Source organism: Colias eurytheme, chromosome 31, assembly GCF_061535395.1.
Source record: "Colias eurytheme isolate Ceu_HAF_F1 chromosome 31, ilColEury1 Martin Lab GWU primary, whole genome shotgun sequence".
In the NCBI taxonomy this organism is placed as follows: Eukaryota; Metazoa; Arthropoda; class Insecta; order Lepidoptera; family Pieridae; genus Colias; species Colias eurytheme.
This window is the reverse complement of record NC_143010.1, coordinates 2893541-2912192: the sequence shown is the minus strand read 5'-3', so window position 1 is coordinate 2912192 and position 18652 is coordinate 2893541. Positions and strand designations below refer to the sequence as shown.

General features: G+C 35.2%; 1 protein-coding gene across 1 annotated transcript; it reads right to left on the bottom strand.

Annotated features, from left to right (window-relative positions):
* Window positions 1-1734: 1734 nt before the first annotated feature.
* LOC149895461 (L-dopachrome tautomerase yellow-f-like) lies at window positions 1735-18373 on the bottom strand. The gene is made up of 9 exons (XM_090119131.1): window positions 18224-18373; window positions 16159-16317; window positions 15255-15419; window positions 12272-12388; window positions 11316-11492; window positions 10328-10485; window positions 8694-8877; window positions 7583-7685; window positions 1735-1855 (listed from the first exon to the last, which is right to left on the bottom strand). The coding sequence occupies exons 1-9, from the start codon at window positions 18345-18347 to the stop codon at window positions 1807-1809; spliced, it is 1236 nt and encodes a 411-aa protein (XP_089975257.1). The 5' UTR covers window positions 18348-18373; the 3' UTR covers window positions 1735-1806.
* Window positions 18374-18652: the final 279 nt, after the last annotated feature.

Genomic DNA, 18652 nt, shown 5'->3' with positions numbered 1-18652 from the left:
GCATTTTGTAATATGTCGAGAATTCGTAATCAGAAATTTTTGGTTTGGATAAGGGGGTGGGTTAGGTTAGGTTCTTGTTTTTAAAACTACAATTTCTGTGTGTAATACACAATGCCGCGCATTTGTAAAGTGACACACGCTGTTTGTAAATAGCGAAATACATCACGAAATACATAATACAATTTGCCTGCGACAGACACAAGATAATCTTACAACATTTTTTTACGGAAAAACATCTGGAACACGGTGGGGTTTTGGTCGGTAGCAATCCGGCCCCCGGAGAAGGGGCCGTGGGTATCGTTGCAAGATTTCCCCACTTAAAAAAGGGAAAGCTAGATATCACATACCAGAATAAAATATTTTAAGTTCTGTTTGTACCAACTTTATCTAATAAATAGGCATTACAAGACCTACCTCAACATAGAATAAAAATGTTTCCGCCAATGCAACTTTACGTCACTTGCTTTTGAATAAAACATTGCACAGAGTATAAAAATAACTTTAACATATTGTGGAGGAGATACAACATGTCAGGAAGGAAGGTCATTCGGTATGTTGTATCACATGAGAAAATAAATTGATATATCTGTACATTTTTAAAGAATATAGTCTATACTAATATTATAAAGCTGAAGTTGAAGTTTGTTTGAACGCGCTAATCTCAAGAACAACTGGTCCGATTTGAAAAATTCTTTCGGTGTTAGATACGCGAACGTGTGCAAGACCCTGGCGAAAAGCTTATTACATTAATATTTACCTGTGAATATAATAATTTCTTTCCTTGTTATTTAAACTTTTAGAGTAATCTTACTTTTTCAGAAATATTACATAATTACTAAAACCTAACTATAATATGTAGAAACCTAAGCTTAACTAACCTAACTTTTCCTGAAACCTAACTTGGACAAACCTAACTTTGTCATAAACAACTTTTGATTGAACCTAAATTTTCATAAATCTAACATGCGCAAAAATGTGTGCAAATTAAACAAAATTCTAGAAATTAATTAAAAACAGATTTCATTATAAAATTACTAGCTTACCGCCTGCGGCTTCGCCCGCTGTGTCTAAAACCTAATAAATTACTAGAACCTTCCTCTTGAATCACTCTATCTATTAAAAAAACCGCATCAAAATCCGTTGCGTAGTTTTAAAGATTTAAGCATACAAAGGGCCGTAGGGACATAGGGACAGAGAAAGCGACTTTGTTTTATACTATGTAGTGATTATTCTAAAGCTTCCTTCTTCAGTAAATAATCATGTTCAATATTTAAAATTTCCGGACATACCCAAACAATATTGTTAAGTTGGTTTAGATTAATTATTAATTGAATTAAATGAACACAAATTAACAACAATTATTTCGCCAAAACAAATACCTACCTAGTGTTATTACCAAGAAGCTTATATCTAACTAGCGGTCCGCCCCGGCTTCGCCCGTGGTACATATTTCGCAATAAAGGTAGCCTATGTTCTTTCTCAGGGTCTAAAGATTATCTGTGCCAAATTTCATCAAAATCGGTCCAGTAGTTTATGCGTGAAAACCATACATACATACATACATACATACATACATACTGACATACAAACCTTTCCTCTTTATAATATTAGTATAGATAAGATATAAGCTTCTTGGTTATTACACAAGGTAGGTACTTATGTTGACGAATTTAAAAATTAAACAATTATTTAAGAACCTCCAGAGATAGTCGGGAAGAAATAAAAACACGTTTATTTATAATAGTTTATTTATTCAATAAAATATAAAATCAAACATTTACAAAATAATATGATAGAAATTACCAATCAGTCTTTTTCGCATACTGTGCCTCGGATTAAGTCACGAACGTTCGCTCTGTAAAATAAAATAACATTAGGATATTCCAATAACTCTATTGGTTATCAATTAATTTACTCTGCTATTCATAGATAAGCAGCAAAATTAGTATATTATTGAAGTGAAACTGCGCGTTGAGAGTAAAATTTGACGGTCGCATCATGGCAATACCGTCAAGTCATGGAGTAAGGCGACCATTTTGGTATCTTTGAATCTTTCCAAGGAAGTTTCACTTCTGACACGTGTGCCCGGCACATACGCTCTTTTTTAGTATATTTGAACAACTAATCAACATAGATAAATAAATAAATTATCTTCCTACTTCTTCTTTCTAATACCTACTAGTTGTGCCATACTAGAGCTTGCTCTCCTACTCTATCTATAATACTAAATATACATATCTCTTACAAAATAATTATATATATTCATAATTGTGTCAGTGTTTGTTTGATCTTGCTGAGAGTAGACGTCTCGCTCGAGCTACTAAAAAGTGCTAACACATCACAACAACGCCGTCGCTGCGGCCGGCCGCAATGACCTAGTTATTGCGCTCCGATAGCAAAAACAATTGTTAAGGCGAAGTAAGATTCGTTCGCTAAAATAAATAACCATGAATACCGATAAATCAAAAATAAACTTAAGAACTGAAACTGAACATCTGTTGTACAAGTACTATTCCGAAGAGAAAAATGTACGTGAAAATCTTCAAACCCACGTAAGGCATCTGGAAGAACAAGTAAAACTTCTTCAACAAAAATTGAACTCTTTGACTCCAGTGGAAACGGAAATTCCAGAGAAAAAAGAAATTGAAAAGAAGTGTTCTTCCCATGTAGAATACAGCACTGATGAAGAAGAACTTGCCAAAGAAACGGAGTGGATTAGAACCAAGAGCAGGAAAAAACGCAAATTGAACACTTCACCCACTCATATCTCCGATAAAGAAGAGCGAAATGAGGAAAGTAAGGAGAAAGTAAAACCCAAAAAGGTGCCACTTCCTCCACCTATAATAGTAGATGACATCAGGAACTACCAATCGTTCTTTGATCTCCTCTTAGAAAAGTCCCCAGGGGGCGGCTTTACAATTAAAATTATGCACGGAGAAACCGTAAAAATTAATACTGAAAATGAAACAGTATATCGGACCATCACAGAGTTTTTGACTGCCGATGGCTTTCATTGGCATTCCTATGAAAACAAACAATTAAGACCAATACGAGTTATAGCTAAGAAATTGCACCATACATGCAACCCAGATAGAATTGTAGAAGACCTGAAAAGAAAAGGCTTCAAAGTTGAGGAGGCAGTAAACAAGCTGAGGTGGAAGGACAAGACACCTCTCAATATGTTCATGCTTACCTTTAATAACGGAGAGGAAATAAACAAAATCTATGAGATAACGTCTATATTAGGATGCAGGGTGGAAATCCATCCCTTGAAAACCTCTAAATTAGTTCCTCAGTGTAAAAGATGTCAAGCCTACGGGCACACCCAAAAATATTGCTCCAAGGATCCAAGATGTGTAAAGTGCACTGGTAAACATCTAACTAAAGATTGTAAAAAGCCAGCAGAAGAAAAGCCAAAGTGTGTGCATTGTGGCGCTCCACATCCTGCGAACTATAGAGGATGCATGGTAGCAAAAGAAATGCAGACGCTTAAAAATAAAGCGACAAAAAAACTAAATATCCCAAATCAGCGGAAAACAGCAGATACAAAAGTGGTTCCAGCTGTGAAAGAAAGCAGGCAAGTAAGTAAGCACATCACTTTTGCACAAATCGCGAGTGGTAACCAGACGAAAGGAAGCAACCAAATGAAAGACAGCGTTGAAGGAAAACTCAACCAAATTTTAAGCCTTATGTCCACATTTGACGAGAGACTAAGGAAACTGGAAAGTAGCAATAGAAATGCTACATCTACTGCCAAAAAATGACTCAAATACTTAGCATAATGGAATGGAATGCCAATGGGCTTCTTAAACACCACAATGAATTACAAATTGTCCTTGAAATAGAAAATATTGACGTGTGCTTAGTATCGGAAACACACTTCACCAAACAATCATACATTAAATTTAAAGGTTACAAAGTATATCTTGCACTTCACCCAAATAATACAGCTAGAGGTGGAAGTGCAGTGATAATAAAAGAAAAGTTGAAGCACTATGAAATAAGTAAAATCGAAGAACAAGAAGTACAGGCCGTAACAGTATGCGTTGAAACCAAACGTGGTCCTGTATCTATATCAGCCTTGTATTTCCCACCGAGAGAATCTTTTAATAAAGAGAAATACGTTAGCCTTCTCAAGAGTTTTGGCGACAGATTTATTGTTGGTGGTGACTTTAACGCCAAACATACCCATTGGGGCTCCAGGTTGATTACACCTAAAGGCAAAGAACTTCTAAGTGCCATGAAATATATGAACTGTAACTTTGCATCTACGGGCATACCAACCTATTGGCCTACAGATCCAAACAAAATACCCGACCTATTGGATTTCTTTATATATAAAAATATATCATCTAACTATTTAGATATAAAGAGTATGAACGATATGAGTTCAGACCACTCGCCCATAATTCTTAAATTATGTATAAATATTATAAATAAGAATAATAACCTAAGATTAGTAAATAAGAAAACAGACTGGAACAGTTTTAGAATCGACTTGGACACACATATAAAACTTAATATACCATTAAAAAATCCAGAACAACTTGACATTGAAGTCGAAAAATTTATGGTAGACATACAACAAGCAGCATGGAGAAACACACCAGATAGTCACCCTTGTCACAGGGGAGCAGTCTACCCGAAGAACATTATCGAACTTTTACGTGAAAAGAGAAAACAGAGAAACCGGTGGCACCAAACTCGTTTTCCTGGTGATAAAAAGCTACTAAATAATCTCACAAAACAGCTACAAAGAGAGATACAAAAACTAAATGACGCTAATATGACGTCATATCTCAAAAAACTGACTAACGATCGCTGCACAGACTACTCACTCTGGAAAGCTACGAAACATATGAATAGACCCGTTCTGCATATTCCACCAATTAAGGAAGAAAATGGAAAATGGGCTTTCCACAATGAACAAAAAGCTAAAAGATTTGCGCAACATCTGGAAAATATCTTTAAGCCATATGATGATGACGCAAATGAACTACCTGAAGATCAAAACCTTAATGAAGAATTACAAATAAAGTCTGTAACACCCAAAGAAATCTCCAACGAAATTAAGTTTAGTATTAACCCAAAAAAATCTCCGGGGTTTGACTTAATCACAGGCGAAATAATGCATAATTTGCCTCGCAAAGCTATAATCAAATTAACAACACTCTTTAACGCTGCATTTAGGTTGAAATATGTGCCTAATTTGTGGAAAGTTGCTGAAGTTATTATGATATTAAAGCCAGGAAAACCGCCAAACGATGTAACATCATATCGACCGATCTCGTTGCTACCAATAGTATCAAAACTTTTTGAAAAACTGTTACTTAAACGGATCATGCCAATACTTGATGAGAAGAAAATAATTCCAGAACACCAATTTGGATTTAGAAAGAAACACTCCACAATAGATCAAGTTCACAGATTAACAAATGTCATCGAAAAAGCGTTTGAAGAAAAGAAAGTCTGTTCAGCAGTGTTTTTAGATGTCGCACAGGCTTTTGATAAGGTTTGGCACAAAGGTCTCATTCATAAAATAAGAACAATGCTACCAAAACAAATTTCAGATATCTTAGAATCGTATATAACCAATCGAGTCTTTAGAGTTCGACAAGACGATGCCTTCTCGGACCTCAAGGAAATACGAGCTGGTGTGCCACAAGGAAGTGTTTTAGGTCCCATCCTATACCTTTTGTACACGTGTGACATCCCAGTATTAGAAAAAAACATTACTGCAACATTTGCTGACGACACTGCTATCATGGCCACAGGCATCACTTACCAGGAAGCAGGAGATAAAGTCCAAGAAGCTGTGAACCAGGTCTATGAATGGACTCGGAAATGGCGGATAAGATTGAACGAATCAAAATCCGTTCACATAAATTTTACAAACAAAAGAACACAGATTGTCCCGATACTCCTTAATGGCCAACAAATACCTTATGCTAACACGGCGAAATACCTTGGTATGACGCTTGACGCTAAGCTACGCTGGAAGGCTCACGTCAAGAAGAAGCGAGAAGAATTAGGCTTGCGCTATAAGAAATTGTATTGGCTTCTTGGAAGATACTCCCAGTTGTCGATACATAATAAGCTTCTCATATACAAACAAGTCCTCATGCCAGTATGGACGTATGGTATTCAGCTGTGGGGCTGTACCAAAAAAAGCAACATTAACATAATACAACGTTTCCAAAATAAAGTACTGAGAGACATTGTAAATGCCCCCTGGTACATCCGTAATGGTGACCTCCACCGTGACCTAAAAGTGGACACCGTGGACAAAATTGTTCAAAAACATGCAGAAGCTCATCAACATCGACTTCATCATCACGTGAATGTTGAGGCTATCCAGCTCCTTGATACCACGGACCTAGTGCGAAGACTAAAAAGGACTAAACCTTTTGAGTTAGTGTAGTGATAAGTGAAAAGTGAACAGTGACAATTATCTGTATACCAAAGCACACGAGCAAAGTGACTTACTTCCCCTTAACAGACACTAAGCAAGTGACAATGGACACTCTCTTAGAATAAGTTATTTAGAAATTTAGGTTAACATAAAATTACTTATTAGTCTTGTAGGCTAGATTGTAATTTGTATAAGGTGCTATTTTAATTAGCAACCTTATTTAATAAAAAAAAAAAAAAAAAAAAAAATTCATAATTGTTCTGGCTATGTATTTGTTTCTGAACTTCTTTATGAGGAGTAAGTTTTAATTACAATTTTACATTCAGTTGGATTCAAGAATGGTTTGCATTTTCATTTCGAACGTAACTCCGGGAAAAAACTAGTATTATTATATGTAGTTACATTTTTTTTTTTTTTTATGTTAGCTCCAACAAAAGAGCAGGCGACTTACTTTCTAGAGGTTCGTCGCCGCCCATGAGCGTTCGCACTGTCGGAGACATTGCGAACGTTTTGCTGGCCTTTCAGATATGTGTAGGCTTTCTTTTTGAAGGTGCCCATGTCAAAGTTTTTAGGAAACACAGAAGCAGGTAACTTGTTCCACAACAGCGTGGTTCTCGGCAAGAAGTGTCTCGAGAATCGCACTGTAGACGAACGCCACGCATCCAGGTGGTGTGGATGGTATTTAAGCTTGTGTCGTGCAGTGCGGTTGTGGAATTGCGCAGCTGGTATCAATCCAAAAAGTTCATCAGAACACTCTCCATTGTATATCCGGTAAAATATGCACAGTGATGCGACATCACGCCGCAGTGCTAGCGGATCCAGCCGATCGGTGAGCTCGGGTCGGTCGACGATTCGAGAGGCTCGACGTTGCAGGCGGTCGAAAGGAAGCAGCTGGTATTGGGGTGCTCCAGCCCAGAGGTGAGAGCAGTATTCCATATGTGGCCTAACTTGGGCCTTATAAAGTTGTAGGCGATGAGCTGGCATGAAATACTGTCTCGCTCTTGCGAGCACCCCTAGTTTCTTTGAAGCTAGTTTAGCTTTGTCTTCCAGATGACCCCTGAACTGAACGTCGCTCGCAATGTCGACCCCGAGGATTCCGATGCAAGGCGTGGCCTTAAGGAGAGTGTTTTGAAATTGAGGCGCAATGTCAAAAGGCTTCTTTTAATTTACCTGTGTATATAATAGTTTATTTCTTTCGTGTCCAAAGTAGAGAAAACGAAATTAGGTATCTGATTGACTAGAACCCAGACTTCATCGCCGATTACCTTGAGATCTGCAAAAGCAAATAAAATTAAAAACTTGGACTGTGCAAAAATGAAGACTATGTTTTTCGTCTTTGTAACTACACAATAAATAATTGAATTGAGACGAGCGAATTCTCATTTTTCCCCCACTACGTCAAGTTCTTAGTTCTTTTAGTGTAAACAGGCGTAGAGGCTAGAGCATTCTTTCGTTGTTCGTAGTGCGTTCGAAAAGATTCAAAGCAAAGTTCTAATACTCAACAACACTAAATACGAAATTTCGTTTACAGCTTACACTAATAGATCACAAAATAATGCTCTTGCTCTATTCAAGCTCTACGTTCGATGTAAATCCTCCAACTGACCACTTCTACAAAAAACTTATACAGGGTGTCCCACTGTTAGAGCGTATACGCACTATGCGGGTAGCCGCATTGCGGGTAGCCGTCCGGCTGACCGCAAGCACAATTATTATGTACGTAATATTCATTTCTATGCGCACTGTGCGGTCTGCGGTAGCCGCATCGCAGTGCGCATAGAAATGAATATTACGTACATAATTGTGCTTGCGGTCAGCCGGACGGCTACCCGCAATGCGGCTACCCGCATAGTGCGTATACGCTCTTATACTAAGCTCAAAGGAGGTTATAGGCAGTTTTGCATACGCTGAGTACGTAAAAAATACTAATTATAAAATTCCAGACACATTTTTTTTTCAAATAGATGAATTCTTAAAACTCTATGTGTAGGTAAGTAGGTACACCCATAACAAGCAACCCGCCCAACTTTTCCACCAGCACGTGAGCTATCGTTTAAGATTTTGTTATTATAGACAAAATTCTCACATTAGAGAAGCGATATATGCCTCCTGTGTGAAGCTAGAGAAGAAAACATGGATTTTCAGGAAAAATTGAGCAAAAAAAATTTTGACGTAATTTTGTTGTTTAAGTATTTTTTACGTGATTAGTGTATGCAAAACTACAAGTCCCTTCGCGCTTAGTATACCAATAGTGGGACACCTTGTATAATAATTAACCCACCAGATATATAAACCAATTTCTCATGATCCTGTGCAGCTATAGCCACATTCTCTGGCTTCAATTCCTTCGTCACCCGCCAGCACAAAATGGCGTCTTGCGCGACATTCGCATAGAACATGGTTTTTGTCCTCGCGTGGTAACCATGGGAACCGCTTTGGGTGTACTCACCTCTGTTACCTAGAAGCTATGGAATTTTTATAAATATTAGCCTTTTATTTTGTAATAAAAGTATATTGGGGTGCTTTTAATCCATCAGGCCCCGGAATCACAGACACAATAGAAAATCTATTGTGTCGCGCTCGGATCTGGCCGCTCGGTGGTTGAGAGGTTAAACCAATTACTACTCGACCAAGCCAACTAGACGCTCGGGTGGAATGCGGCCTCCCCGCCCGCTTACCGCCTCAGGTACCGCGTTCGCCTTAGTACGGTTCGCAGCATCGACGCATTCGTACGTTTCGCATCGCTAGTTATTTCTGTACTTTTTATTATTAATCGTTAAAGCTTGTTGTTGACTGTTAAGTTTTTCGTTGTTATTTGTTTAAGTTTTTACTGTGTTGTTATTCATAGACAGCCCTCGAAATGGGGAAAAATAAGACTATTCATAGCGGAGAGCGAACAGTGATATTATTAATATTTTTTTTTTGCTATCTGTACCCGAGACATGGGCGGGTGACGTCACAGTTGAAAAGGGTCTAGTTGGCTTGGTCGAGTAGTATGTGCGAGGATGTGTAGCGAAGAATATGTATTGGTAAATAACCAATAGTATCGCTTCGAACACTTAACTTCAAACTAAATGAAGCGATATGATTGGTCGTTTACAAACACATTGCTCGCTTCACATCCTCGCACATTATTAGTGGAAAAGCACCTTAATATGGGCTTTCAAAGATAATATATTTATTTATGACACTTCATTGTAAATATAACAGGAATTTAAAATAAATGAATACATAAAATTGGAAATAGGCGGCCTTATTGCTTAAAAGCAATCTCTTCCAGGCAACCATAAAAATAAAGGATATGTAAGACATTGTTAAAAAGCGAGGGCGCATCAAAAAGATAAAAAAAAAGGATAGATAATTCAAATAATTCATTAATTTAAGAATAGACATAGATAATTCAGTATATATTAATCAAGTTATATATTTTATATTATACATACAGATAATATGATAATATACTAGTTAAGGAATAAAAAACAAAACTGGCCAAGTGCGAATCGAACTTGCGCACCGAGGTTTCTGTCTGTCTATTTGTTTCGGCTAATCTCTAAAAAGGCTTACACTCACAGATAGCTGGTGTTACAAGGAGTAACTTTTTTATTCTGATTTTCCCATATTAACAGCTGGGATAAATTATAAATAGGAAAATCTCAATTACTTGTTTATAAATTACTAGATTTCCGCCCGCGGCTTCGCCCGCATTTTCAAAGGAAAACCCGCATAGTTCCCGTTCCCGTGGGATTTCCGGGATAAAACCTAGCCTATGTGTTTATCCAAGTTACCTTCTATATGTGTGCTTAATTTCATTGTAATCGGTTCAGTAGTATTTGCGTGAAAGACATCCTCACAAACTTTCGCATTTATAATATGAGTAGGATGATGTTTATAATACGACATTAAAATATTACTCACTGCATTATTTCCCTTAAAGGAATTGTTCTTCAAATGCTTAGTATCTATAGCATATTCCTGTGTAGACACTAGAGGATGATAATACGCCATTCTGGAGCCATCTTTAACTTCAGACAACGCAATGCTGAATAGACCATCCTTCCAGTTAATAACATGACCTAGAAAATTAGAAATATAACAATAATAAGAAACTAGCTATGCCCCGCGGTTTAACCCAGATTGCTCCGCTCCTATTAATCTTTGCGTGATGATATATAGCCTATAGCCTTCCTTGATAAATGGGCTATCCAACACCGAAATAATTTTTCAAATCGGACCAGTAGTTCCTGAGATTGGCGCGGTCAAACAAACAAACTCTTCAGCTTTATAATATTAAATATAGATTTACTCGATTCTTGTAGAAAAGTTGTTTGAAGGAAAGTCTCAATCTGGCAGGACACAGATGGTTGATTATCTAATGGTCCGTAAAGAAAATCGACCAGTAAAAGTATAAAGCATTTGCCCCATGCCCCACATGAATACATGGAATATGAAACCTAAATATATATTTACATTTCATATTCAAAATTATAAATTGCAAAATAGGTAATATAGTAGGTATTCTTTTACGGCCTTACTAATAAAAAGTTAAAGAATAGATAAATTTCTACCATTTTCTACCATAGCTGTGTCCTGCTCTTGCTCACATGAAACGTCAATCATAAAAACGAGACAGGTTATTGCAATAACTAATCCATTGCATAGCGAATGGGTAACATTTTATTAGTGAGACCGTTACTTTATAATAAGGTAAACAAAAACAAGCTAAGAAAATAGATAGAGCCGGTTTCACAACTTGCTGATAATATCCGTGATTGGTCACTTTTTTATCAAAAATTTAATACATTATTTGTAACTTTAACTGACAGGTAAGCTAGACTCTAGAGCATATCATGAAGCTATGAAACCGCTTCTTAATATAATTTCCTTCTATTAGATTAATACATACCAGCAACAGTGAAATTCAAAGATCCTTCGTCATGCGCAAACGAAGGATCCTGAATCCGCCAACTATCCATTTTGGCGAGAGAAAACACAATCATTCCCTCTGTAGCTAAGTCATTTATGTATGCGTATGCGTCGTTACAATTATTAGATGTTACATCGACCGTTATTGATGTAAGACCTGCAATTAATAATAATTCTCATTATATAATACACTAGCTGTGCCGCGCGGTTTCATCCGCATTACTCCGCTCCTGTTGGTCTTAGCATGATGATATATATGTATAGTCTATATTACTCGTGGATAATGTAGCTTTCGAATGGTGAAAGAATTTTTAAAATCGGTCCAGTAGTTTATGCCTATTCATTACAATCAAACAAACAAAGTTTTCCTCTTTATAATATTAGTGTGGGTAATAGCATTGACAATAAACAACAACAGTCACGTTCAAAATTGTCCTGAGTTAAACTATGCCTACGCGTGTAGTAAGCAGAGTTTTGTAATGAGTGATACAATAGACTTTGAGCATTACGCCCACGACATAAAGTGCTAATTTCAATAAATGTTTTATTAATTTATACGACCTTTTAACCATCATTAAACATTATTTATTACAGACTAGCTTTCCACCCGCACCTTCACCCGCGCAGTCAAAGAAAAACCCGCATAGTTCCCGTTCCCGTGGGATTTCCGGGATAAAACGTATCCTATTTTCCGGGGTAAAAGTAGCCTATGTCCTTCGGGTATCAAACTATCTCTGTACCAAATTTCATGCAAATTGGTTCAGTAGTTAAGGCGTGATTGAATAACAAACAGAAAGACAGAGTTACTTTCGAATTTATAATATTAGTATTGATTTTACTGTTATGCGTAATTTTATTAAAAGTACCTAATGGCTAATACCAATCCAATAAGACACATTTCTGCTTCTAAAATTAGTCATAAAGAAAAGTTCTAACCTCCGGGTGTTCTTTCATTGATGAGATCTGAATCTTTGAGTTCATATGTTAATATATGTTTGTCAGTTTTTAAATCATAGATCACAATCGTTGGCTTCTGGACTTGACGCCTTTCTCCTGAAAAATTATATAAAAATTATATAAAAAAGCGTATTCTCTTTTAAAAGCAAACTGAAGTCTTATCTTCTCGACATTCAAAAGCGCAATCAGAAATTTTAACCCCATCCAATTGCCTTTTATTGATTAGTTTTTTGTTTCAAAATATGTATACTCACTTATACAAATTTCATATATATATATATGTATGTATCAATATCTAAATATATTATATTAATGACTATTATTTAAATGTAAGTATATTAAATTTTATGTGCACAAATTTAAATTTAATTTAATACACAATATACGTATATTATTCATATTCATTTACTTATTATGTTTATAAATAAAATAATAAATAAAAATCGTTTATTTCGAAACAATACATAAATACAAAAACAAATTAGACACGACGATCGCCTCAACTAGGAACATACCTGTGCTAGAGACGATCGACGCCTTCCTCTCCAGACTTAGCCAGTATTGTTTAGTTAACTTATATACTAGTAGACTTTACATATTTTATAAGGTACAAAATAATAAGAAACAAATTGATTTTTTAAATAAGGTTAATAATAACATTTCGGGCATGCAGTTTGTGTGGGTGTGTGTGTGTGTGCGTGTGTGTGTGTGTGTGTAAGTGTGTGTGTGTGTAAGTGTTGGTGTTTGTGAGTGTGCGTGTGTGTTGTGTATGTTCGGTTATTTGAGAGATTGTGTGAATATGCGGATTCTTTATATATATTTTATGCGTGATTGGGATTAAACTTTCATAAAATCTTCAGTTTCGCTGTAAGACAAGGTAAGTAACAAATTGGTAATTTTAATTTTCAATTCTGATAAGGTCAAATTACGAACGTTTAATATTTTATTAATTTTATTATATAGAAGTGGGCTCAAAAAGTCATGGAATCGTTTTGCAGCTGCAGTGCGGACAAATGGTAAGTTGAAAACTTTATCCTTGCGCCTTTTTTCAACTTTTATTTCATGCCAATTTGTCTGCTTATGGAAAGCAAGAACACAGTTAAGTATGAAGAGCTTTCTAATTGATAGTAACTTACATTCATTGTAAAGGGCTGTAGTGGGATAATATATGGGCTTAGCTATCATGACTTTTAATATCGCTCTTTGTGCTCTCTCTACTTTCAACATTAACGTTTTAGCCGCTCCACCCCACGATTGAATACAATAGCATAATATCGATTGGCATATTGCATAATAAACCTTTTTAACTACATCTTGGTCAGCTATAGAACGAAGCTTTTTAAATATAACCATAAGTTTGCGAGTACGAGACGACAATAATTTAAAATCTAAAGTATATATCGATTAAATTATATTTAATACAGTTTGCATACCGAACGGAAATACATCCACTGTCAATAGGTAAGACATCCTAAGGCGGTCACTGAAAATCAGTGATGACACACTGAGTGGTTGGCCTAATTATGGCATATGTATTTTTTTTAAGTTCCTTTTTTTTCATCTATATTGTATCTTTTTTTCTCATAATATTATGTCCATAATAAAGTCATTTCATTTCATTTCATTTCATTTCAAAATGGGAATAATATTTTTAAGCTATTGCATAGCTTCTATCGCGGGCCTTGAGCGCGGGGACCGAATCCAGAAATTACGTAACGAAAAACCTCACGCTCCCCACTCCGACGGGCGCGGAGGTGTGACTTGAAGGCATAGCATGCAATAGCTTTACCGCGGCTGAATGAAACAATTATTGTCAATTTGTTTTTTAGGGTTCCGAATCGATTGAATCACTGTTAACACTCGTTAACAATCGAATTGTTAACACTCGTCTGGTAAGCAACCCGGCACTGCGCTTACAGCGGTATATAGCACGGCGGCTTTTCGTGGTAGTTTTAGATACGTTTCGTGTAAGTGTTGGAATAACATTCCACCTCCCATTCGTAATTTAGGATCTGTCTATACATTTAAAAAACACTTAAAAATTAAATTAAATCATCACCAAAATCAGTTTCCTCCTGGCTCACGCGTTCTTCCCACTTACACGGCGTATAATATTACATAACTGCTGTACCTGCTTGCTTCATCAGTGTCTGCATGTTGTCGGCGTATTTATTTGTTTCTTGTGTAGTTGATAGTAGTGAATGGTGCTAGTTGTATATATAATTATATATGTTTGTGTGTATGTATATTATATGTGTATGTGTATATGTATTATGTACTTATAAGCGATTATTTGTTGTACAATATATTATATAAATATTATATTCGTTAAGGTTATATTGACTGGCAGTCGTGCTCTGTTATTTGAGCCGCAAGTTATCCTTATCACCGGTACTCACTGAAAACCAGTGTTACAGAAACACTCTGTAACTTTTGCTGACGTGGGGACCGTTTTGGCATCACACTAATTTTATCTATTTTTTAATTTTAATTTTATTTTGTATTTCTTCTTTTTGTTTGTTTTTATATAATTACCTTATTTCTGTACAATGTGGTGCCAAATAAATGAGTTTGAGTTTGAGTTTGAGTTTGAATCTCAAAAGGAAAAAAACGGAACCCCTTTTATTACTTTATTTTCCGTCTGTCTGCCTGTCAAAAATCAAACTTAGGTATAAGCTAACGCAATCAAAAAATACAGCCTATTGCATACATTCGAAAGGGACTCAAAACTTACAGTGAACATCATCTAATAGCACAGATAAAGGAATAATAATTGTGAAAAGTATAAATTTACAATACCTACAACAAAACAGATATAAACGGAACTCTCGTTGCGTGAAAACCGACTTGAACTTGGCCGGTTTTCATGTATGTTATGATCGTGAATAAGTAATGTAAAAAAAAACAGTCCAAGTAGTAAAAGTTACTAGTAGCAATACCTATATATTCTCCAATAACTTACCAGGTACTTCCAACAGACCAGTATCTACCATCCACAGACGTCCACAAACATCCACCCTTGGTCTATAAACTGAGACGAGGTCATGTATGGTCTCACTACTGGGATATGGTCGAAGGGATGGGGATGTTTCTGATAGCAATGCGTAGTTTAGAGTGGATGGTATGCCTGGAAAATAATCATAATAGCAGTTAATAATCACTGTCACTACATAGTATAAAACAAAGTCGCTTTCTCTGTCCCTATGTATGCTTAAATCTTTAAAACTACGCAACGGATTTTGATGCGGTTTTTTTTAATAGATAGAGTGATTCAAGAGGTAGGTTTTAGTATATAATTTATTATGTTTTAGACATAGCGGGCGAAGCCGCGGGCGGAAAGCTAGTATATAATAAAAATCATAAAAAAATTGAACATTTTTTGTTTAAGTAGACTTCTTTTGGCGCTTTTGAATCATGATCTACTTATTTATGGACAAGTTTAGTGATGTTATATTTAAAACGCTTTTAGCTTCACCTGTATGTTTGTATGTAACCGCCTTATTTTGTCTAACTTTAAATATACTGATTTTATTCAGTTTGGATCAGTGAGGATACAATAATTTCATCGTACCGGTGCATCAAACGAGCAAATGCTCATTCTAACCCTTGTCCAATTCTTTTACTGTAAACAGGCGTAGAGCATTCTTTCGTTGCTCTTAGTGCTTTCGAAAAGATTCTATGCAATGTTCTAATACTGAACAACACTGAATACGAGTTTTTGTTTACTCTAAAAGATAACAAAAGAATTATCTTTCTCTATGTTCGTTTTATGTACCTAAATGCACCGCTAAGGATGTTTTTTTATATATTTTTTTTTCAGTTTTTCTGTATTGTGGCAAATAAATGTTTTTTCTTTCTAAACTCACCATATCTCCTCCTAGGTACAGTCACAAAGACCCTGTCTTTATAACATTCGAAACCAATCGGCACATTATTGTACTGTATGAAGAACTTTTCACTGTCGTTTACATGGTCCGGAAAAACTACTCTATCTGCTTTTCTTTCGAAATTAGCGTCCCGTCTGTCTGTAAATAATAAATATAATTTAAAATTTAATAAAATCTTAGTTTTATTCATCTCTACTATCTAGTACAACTTCAATAATATTGAAGTGAAACTTCTTTAGGCGCGTTGAGAGTAAAATTTCACGGTCGCGTCATGGCAATAACGTCGCGGCATTGAGTTAGGCGACGATTTTAGCACAGTATTACCATCCTACAGTATGGCGACGAATGTACTTGTGCAGAGAAACGGAGGGGAACTGGCGGGGGGTCGGGCGACGCGGGCCGCTTAATGCAATCACGCTGAGTTTGCATTAACTATCGCGAAAGGATGACGCAGTCGTATTTTTTGTGTAATAATTTTATTATACATAGGTACTTACATATTCTATTATGACGCGCAAAAACTGTTCCGTTTACGGATGTAAATCTACATTGAAATCCCAGAAGGATACAATATTTCAGAAAGATTGTATTAATTGTATCTGTTGAATTAAAATCAAAGCTATGTATAATATGTTGTCCTCATTATTTTCTAATCAGATTGTACATCCCAATGCGAATGCATTTCTTAGTTAAATGGTATATATACAATTAAGAACATCCAAAAATAAAGTGTCCACGTAAATAATATTTAGCAGTGCAATATCTGTAATTATATATTTATGAACAAATAATTACATCAGATTTAATAATCGCAATTATTTTGAATGTACATATGAATAAATGATTTCATCATAATATTAATAATCAAAATTGTTTTATTTCCCATTTGTTGCAACCCTAGCGTATTTTCGTGTGGCAGCGTAAGTACCTACGCTGGCGGCGGCATCGCGCGACATCAAAGGCGATTCCTTACTGTAGGAAATAATATTGTAATACTGTGATTTTAGTATCTTTGAATCTTGCCAAGGAAGTTTCACTTCTGACACGTGTGTTCTATATACACGCTCTATTTTTTATTAATTCTTAGATTTGGAAGTGTATATTGTTCTATATTATATCTAGACACTAATAGTTTCTTCAAAAGCAAAAAGATTAATGCTACCTTTGTTTATAATATCTTATTGACCTGATAAAATTTTATAATATTTTCGCATTTTTTATGTTTAGACTAACTTTTAGCCCACTTTGTACCAGGAAATTCCCATAAAAGTTACCTACATCACTCTCTTGCCTATCTCCAAACAAATATATCACAACATCGCTCCGTTGCGACGTGAAAAGCAGACAAACAAACACATTTTGAAGTTCATAATATTACAATAAAAGGATTAACATAATATACCTACCTAGTTATATATTAAAATTATAAATTGCCTATGTAAATTTAAAATGTTTTAAAAAGGCAGACTAATTATAATTTTTTTATTTAAATTGAGTGGTTGAATATTGTTTAAACTAACTGACGCTAGGCCTTTTATTAAACGCCTAAGTACTTAAGTTAGTTGCCTTCGGGCTGCGACATCTATTAATACAGTGCATAATATTATACTTATGATAAAAACTTCACTCAACAAAATATCATTCTGATAACCCCTTTAATTTATAGTTCAATTAAATATTATAATTTGAGATAAAAAATGTAAGTATTTTGAGGACAATTTTTAAAAACAATTAAATTTTATTTACATTGTTTCTTTTGTTCGTATGTCGTCTTTTTGTTTGACCAGTTTGTTCTAAAAAACAGCTATGTCATCAAGACTATGTTTATAATACTGAAACTATAGTATAAAACAATGCACCATTGCATCTTCTTCTTCAACTTGGTAAATTAACAATTTCTTTCAATTATCATAATTAATATATTGTGGGAAGGTCATCTTTACATGTTTAAAATCGTTTATAAATTCAACAAATGGAATCACATTAAACTTATATATAATTTAATATAAAAATATATACTTATTTATTAAAATAGAAAACTCACAAAAAACACCATCAAAATTGTAATCTATTTGCTTCCAAGCAAATACAAGCTTCACAGCTTCATGTTTATGACATACAGAAAAACAAAATAAATTTAATAAAAATATAATTATTATACGCGACATCTTCACACGTAACGCTAGATGTAACTGGTTTTCTATAACCATTTAGTTCAGTGGACTTTCCTTGTTTATTAAAAACCGGTCAAGTACGACTCACGCAAATTATAGACGCCTGATGATTTTTTCTGGTTGTTGTTGTTCTGCGTTTTTGCTATAAAATCAGTCAGGCGTAACAAAATAATTAGTCTGCTAAATACTAATTGCTCGCTGCACAATTATTATTACAACTTGATATGCTAATAATGTGTTTGTTGAAAATTTGACGTGTAATTAAAAACATAGCCATATAAGTATGGAGTCTTTGTAAT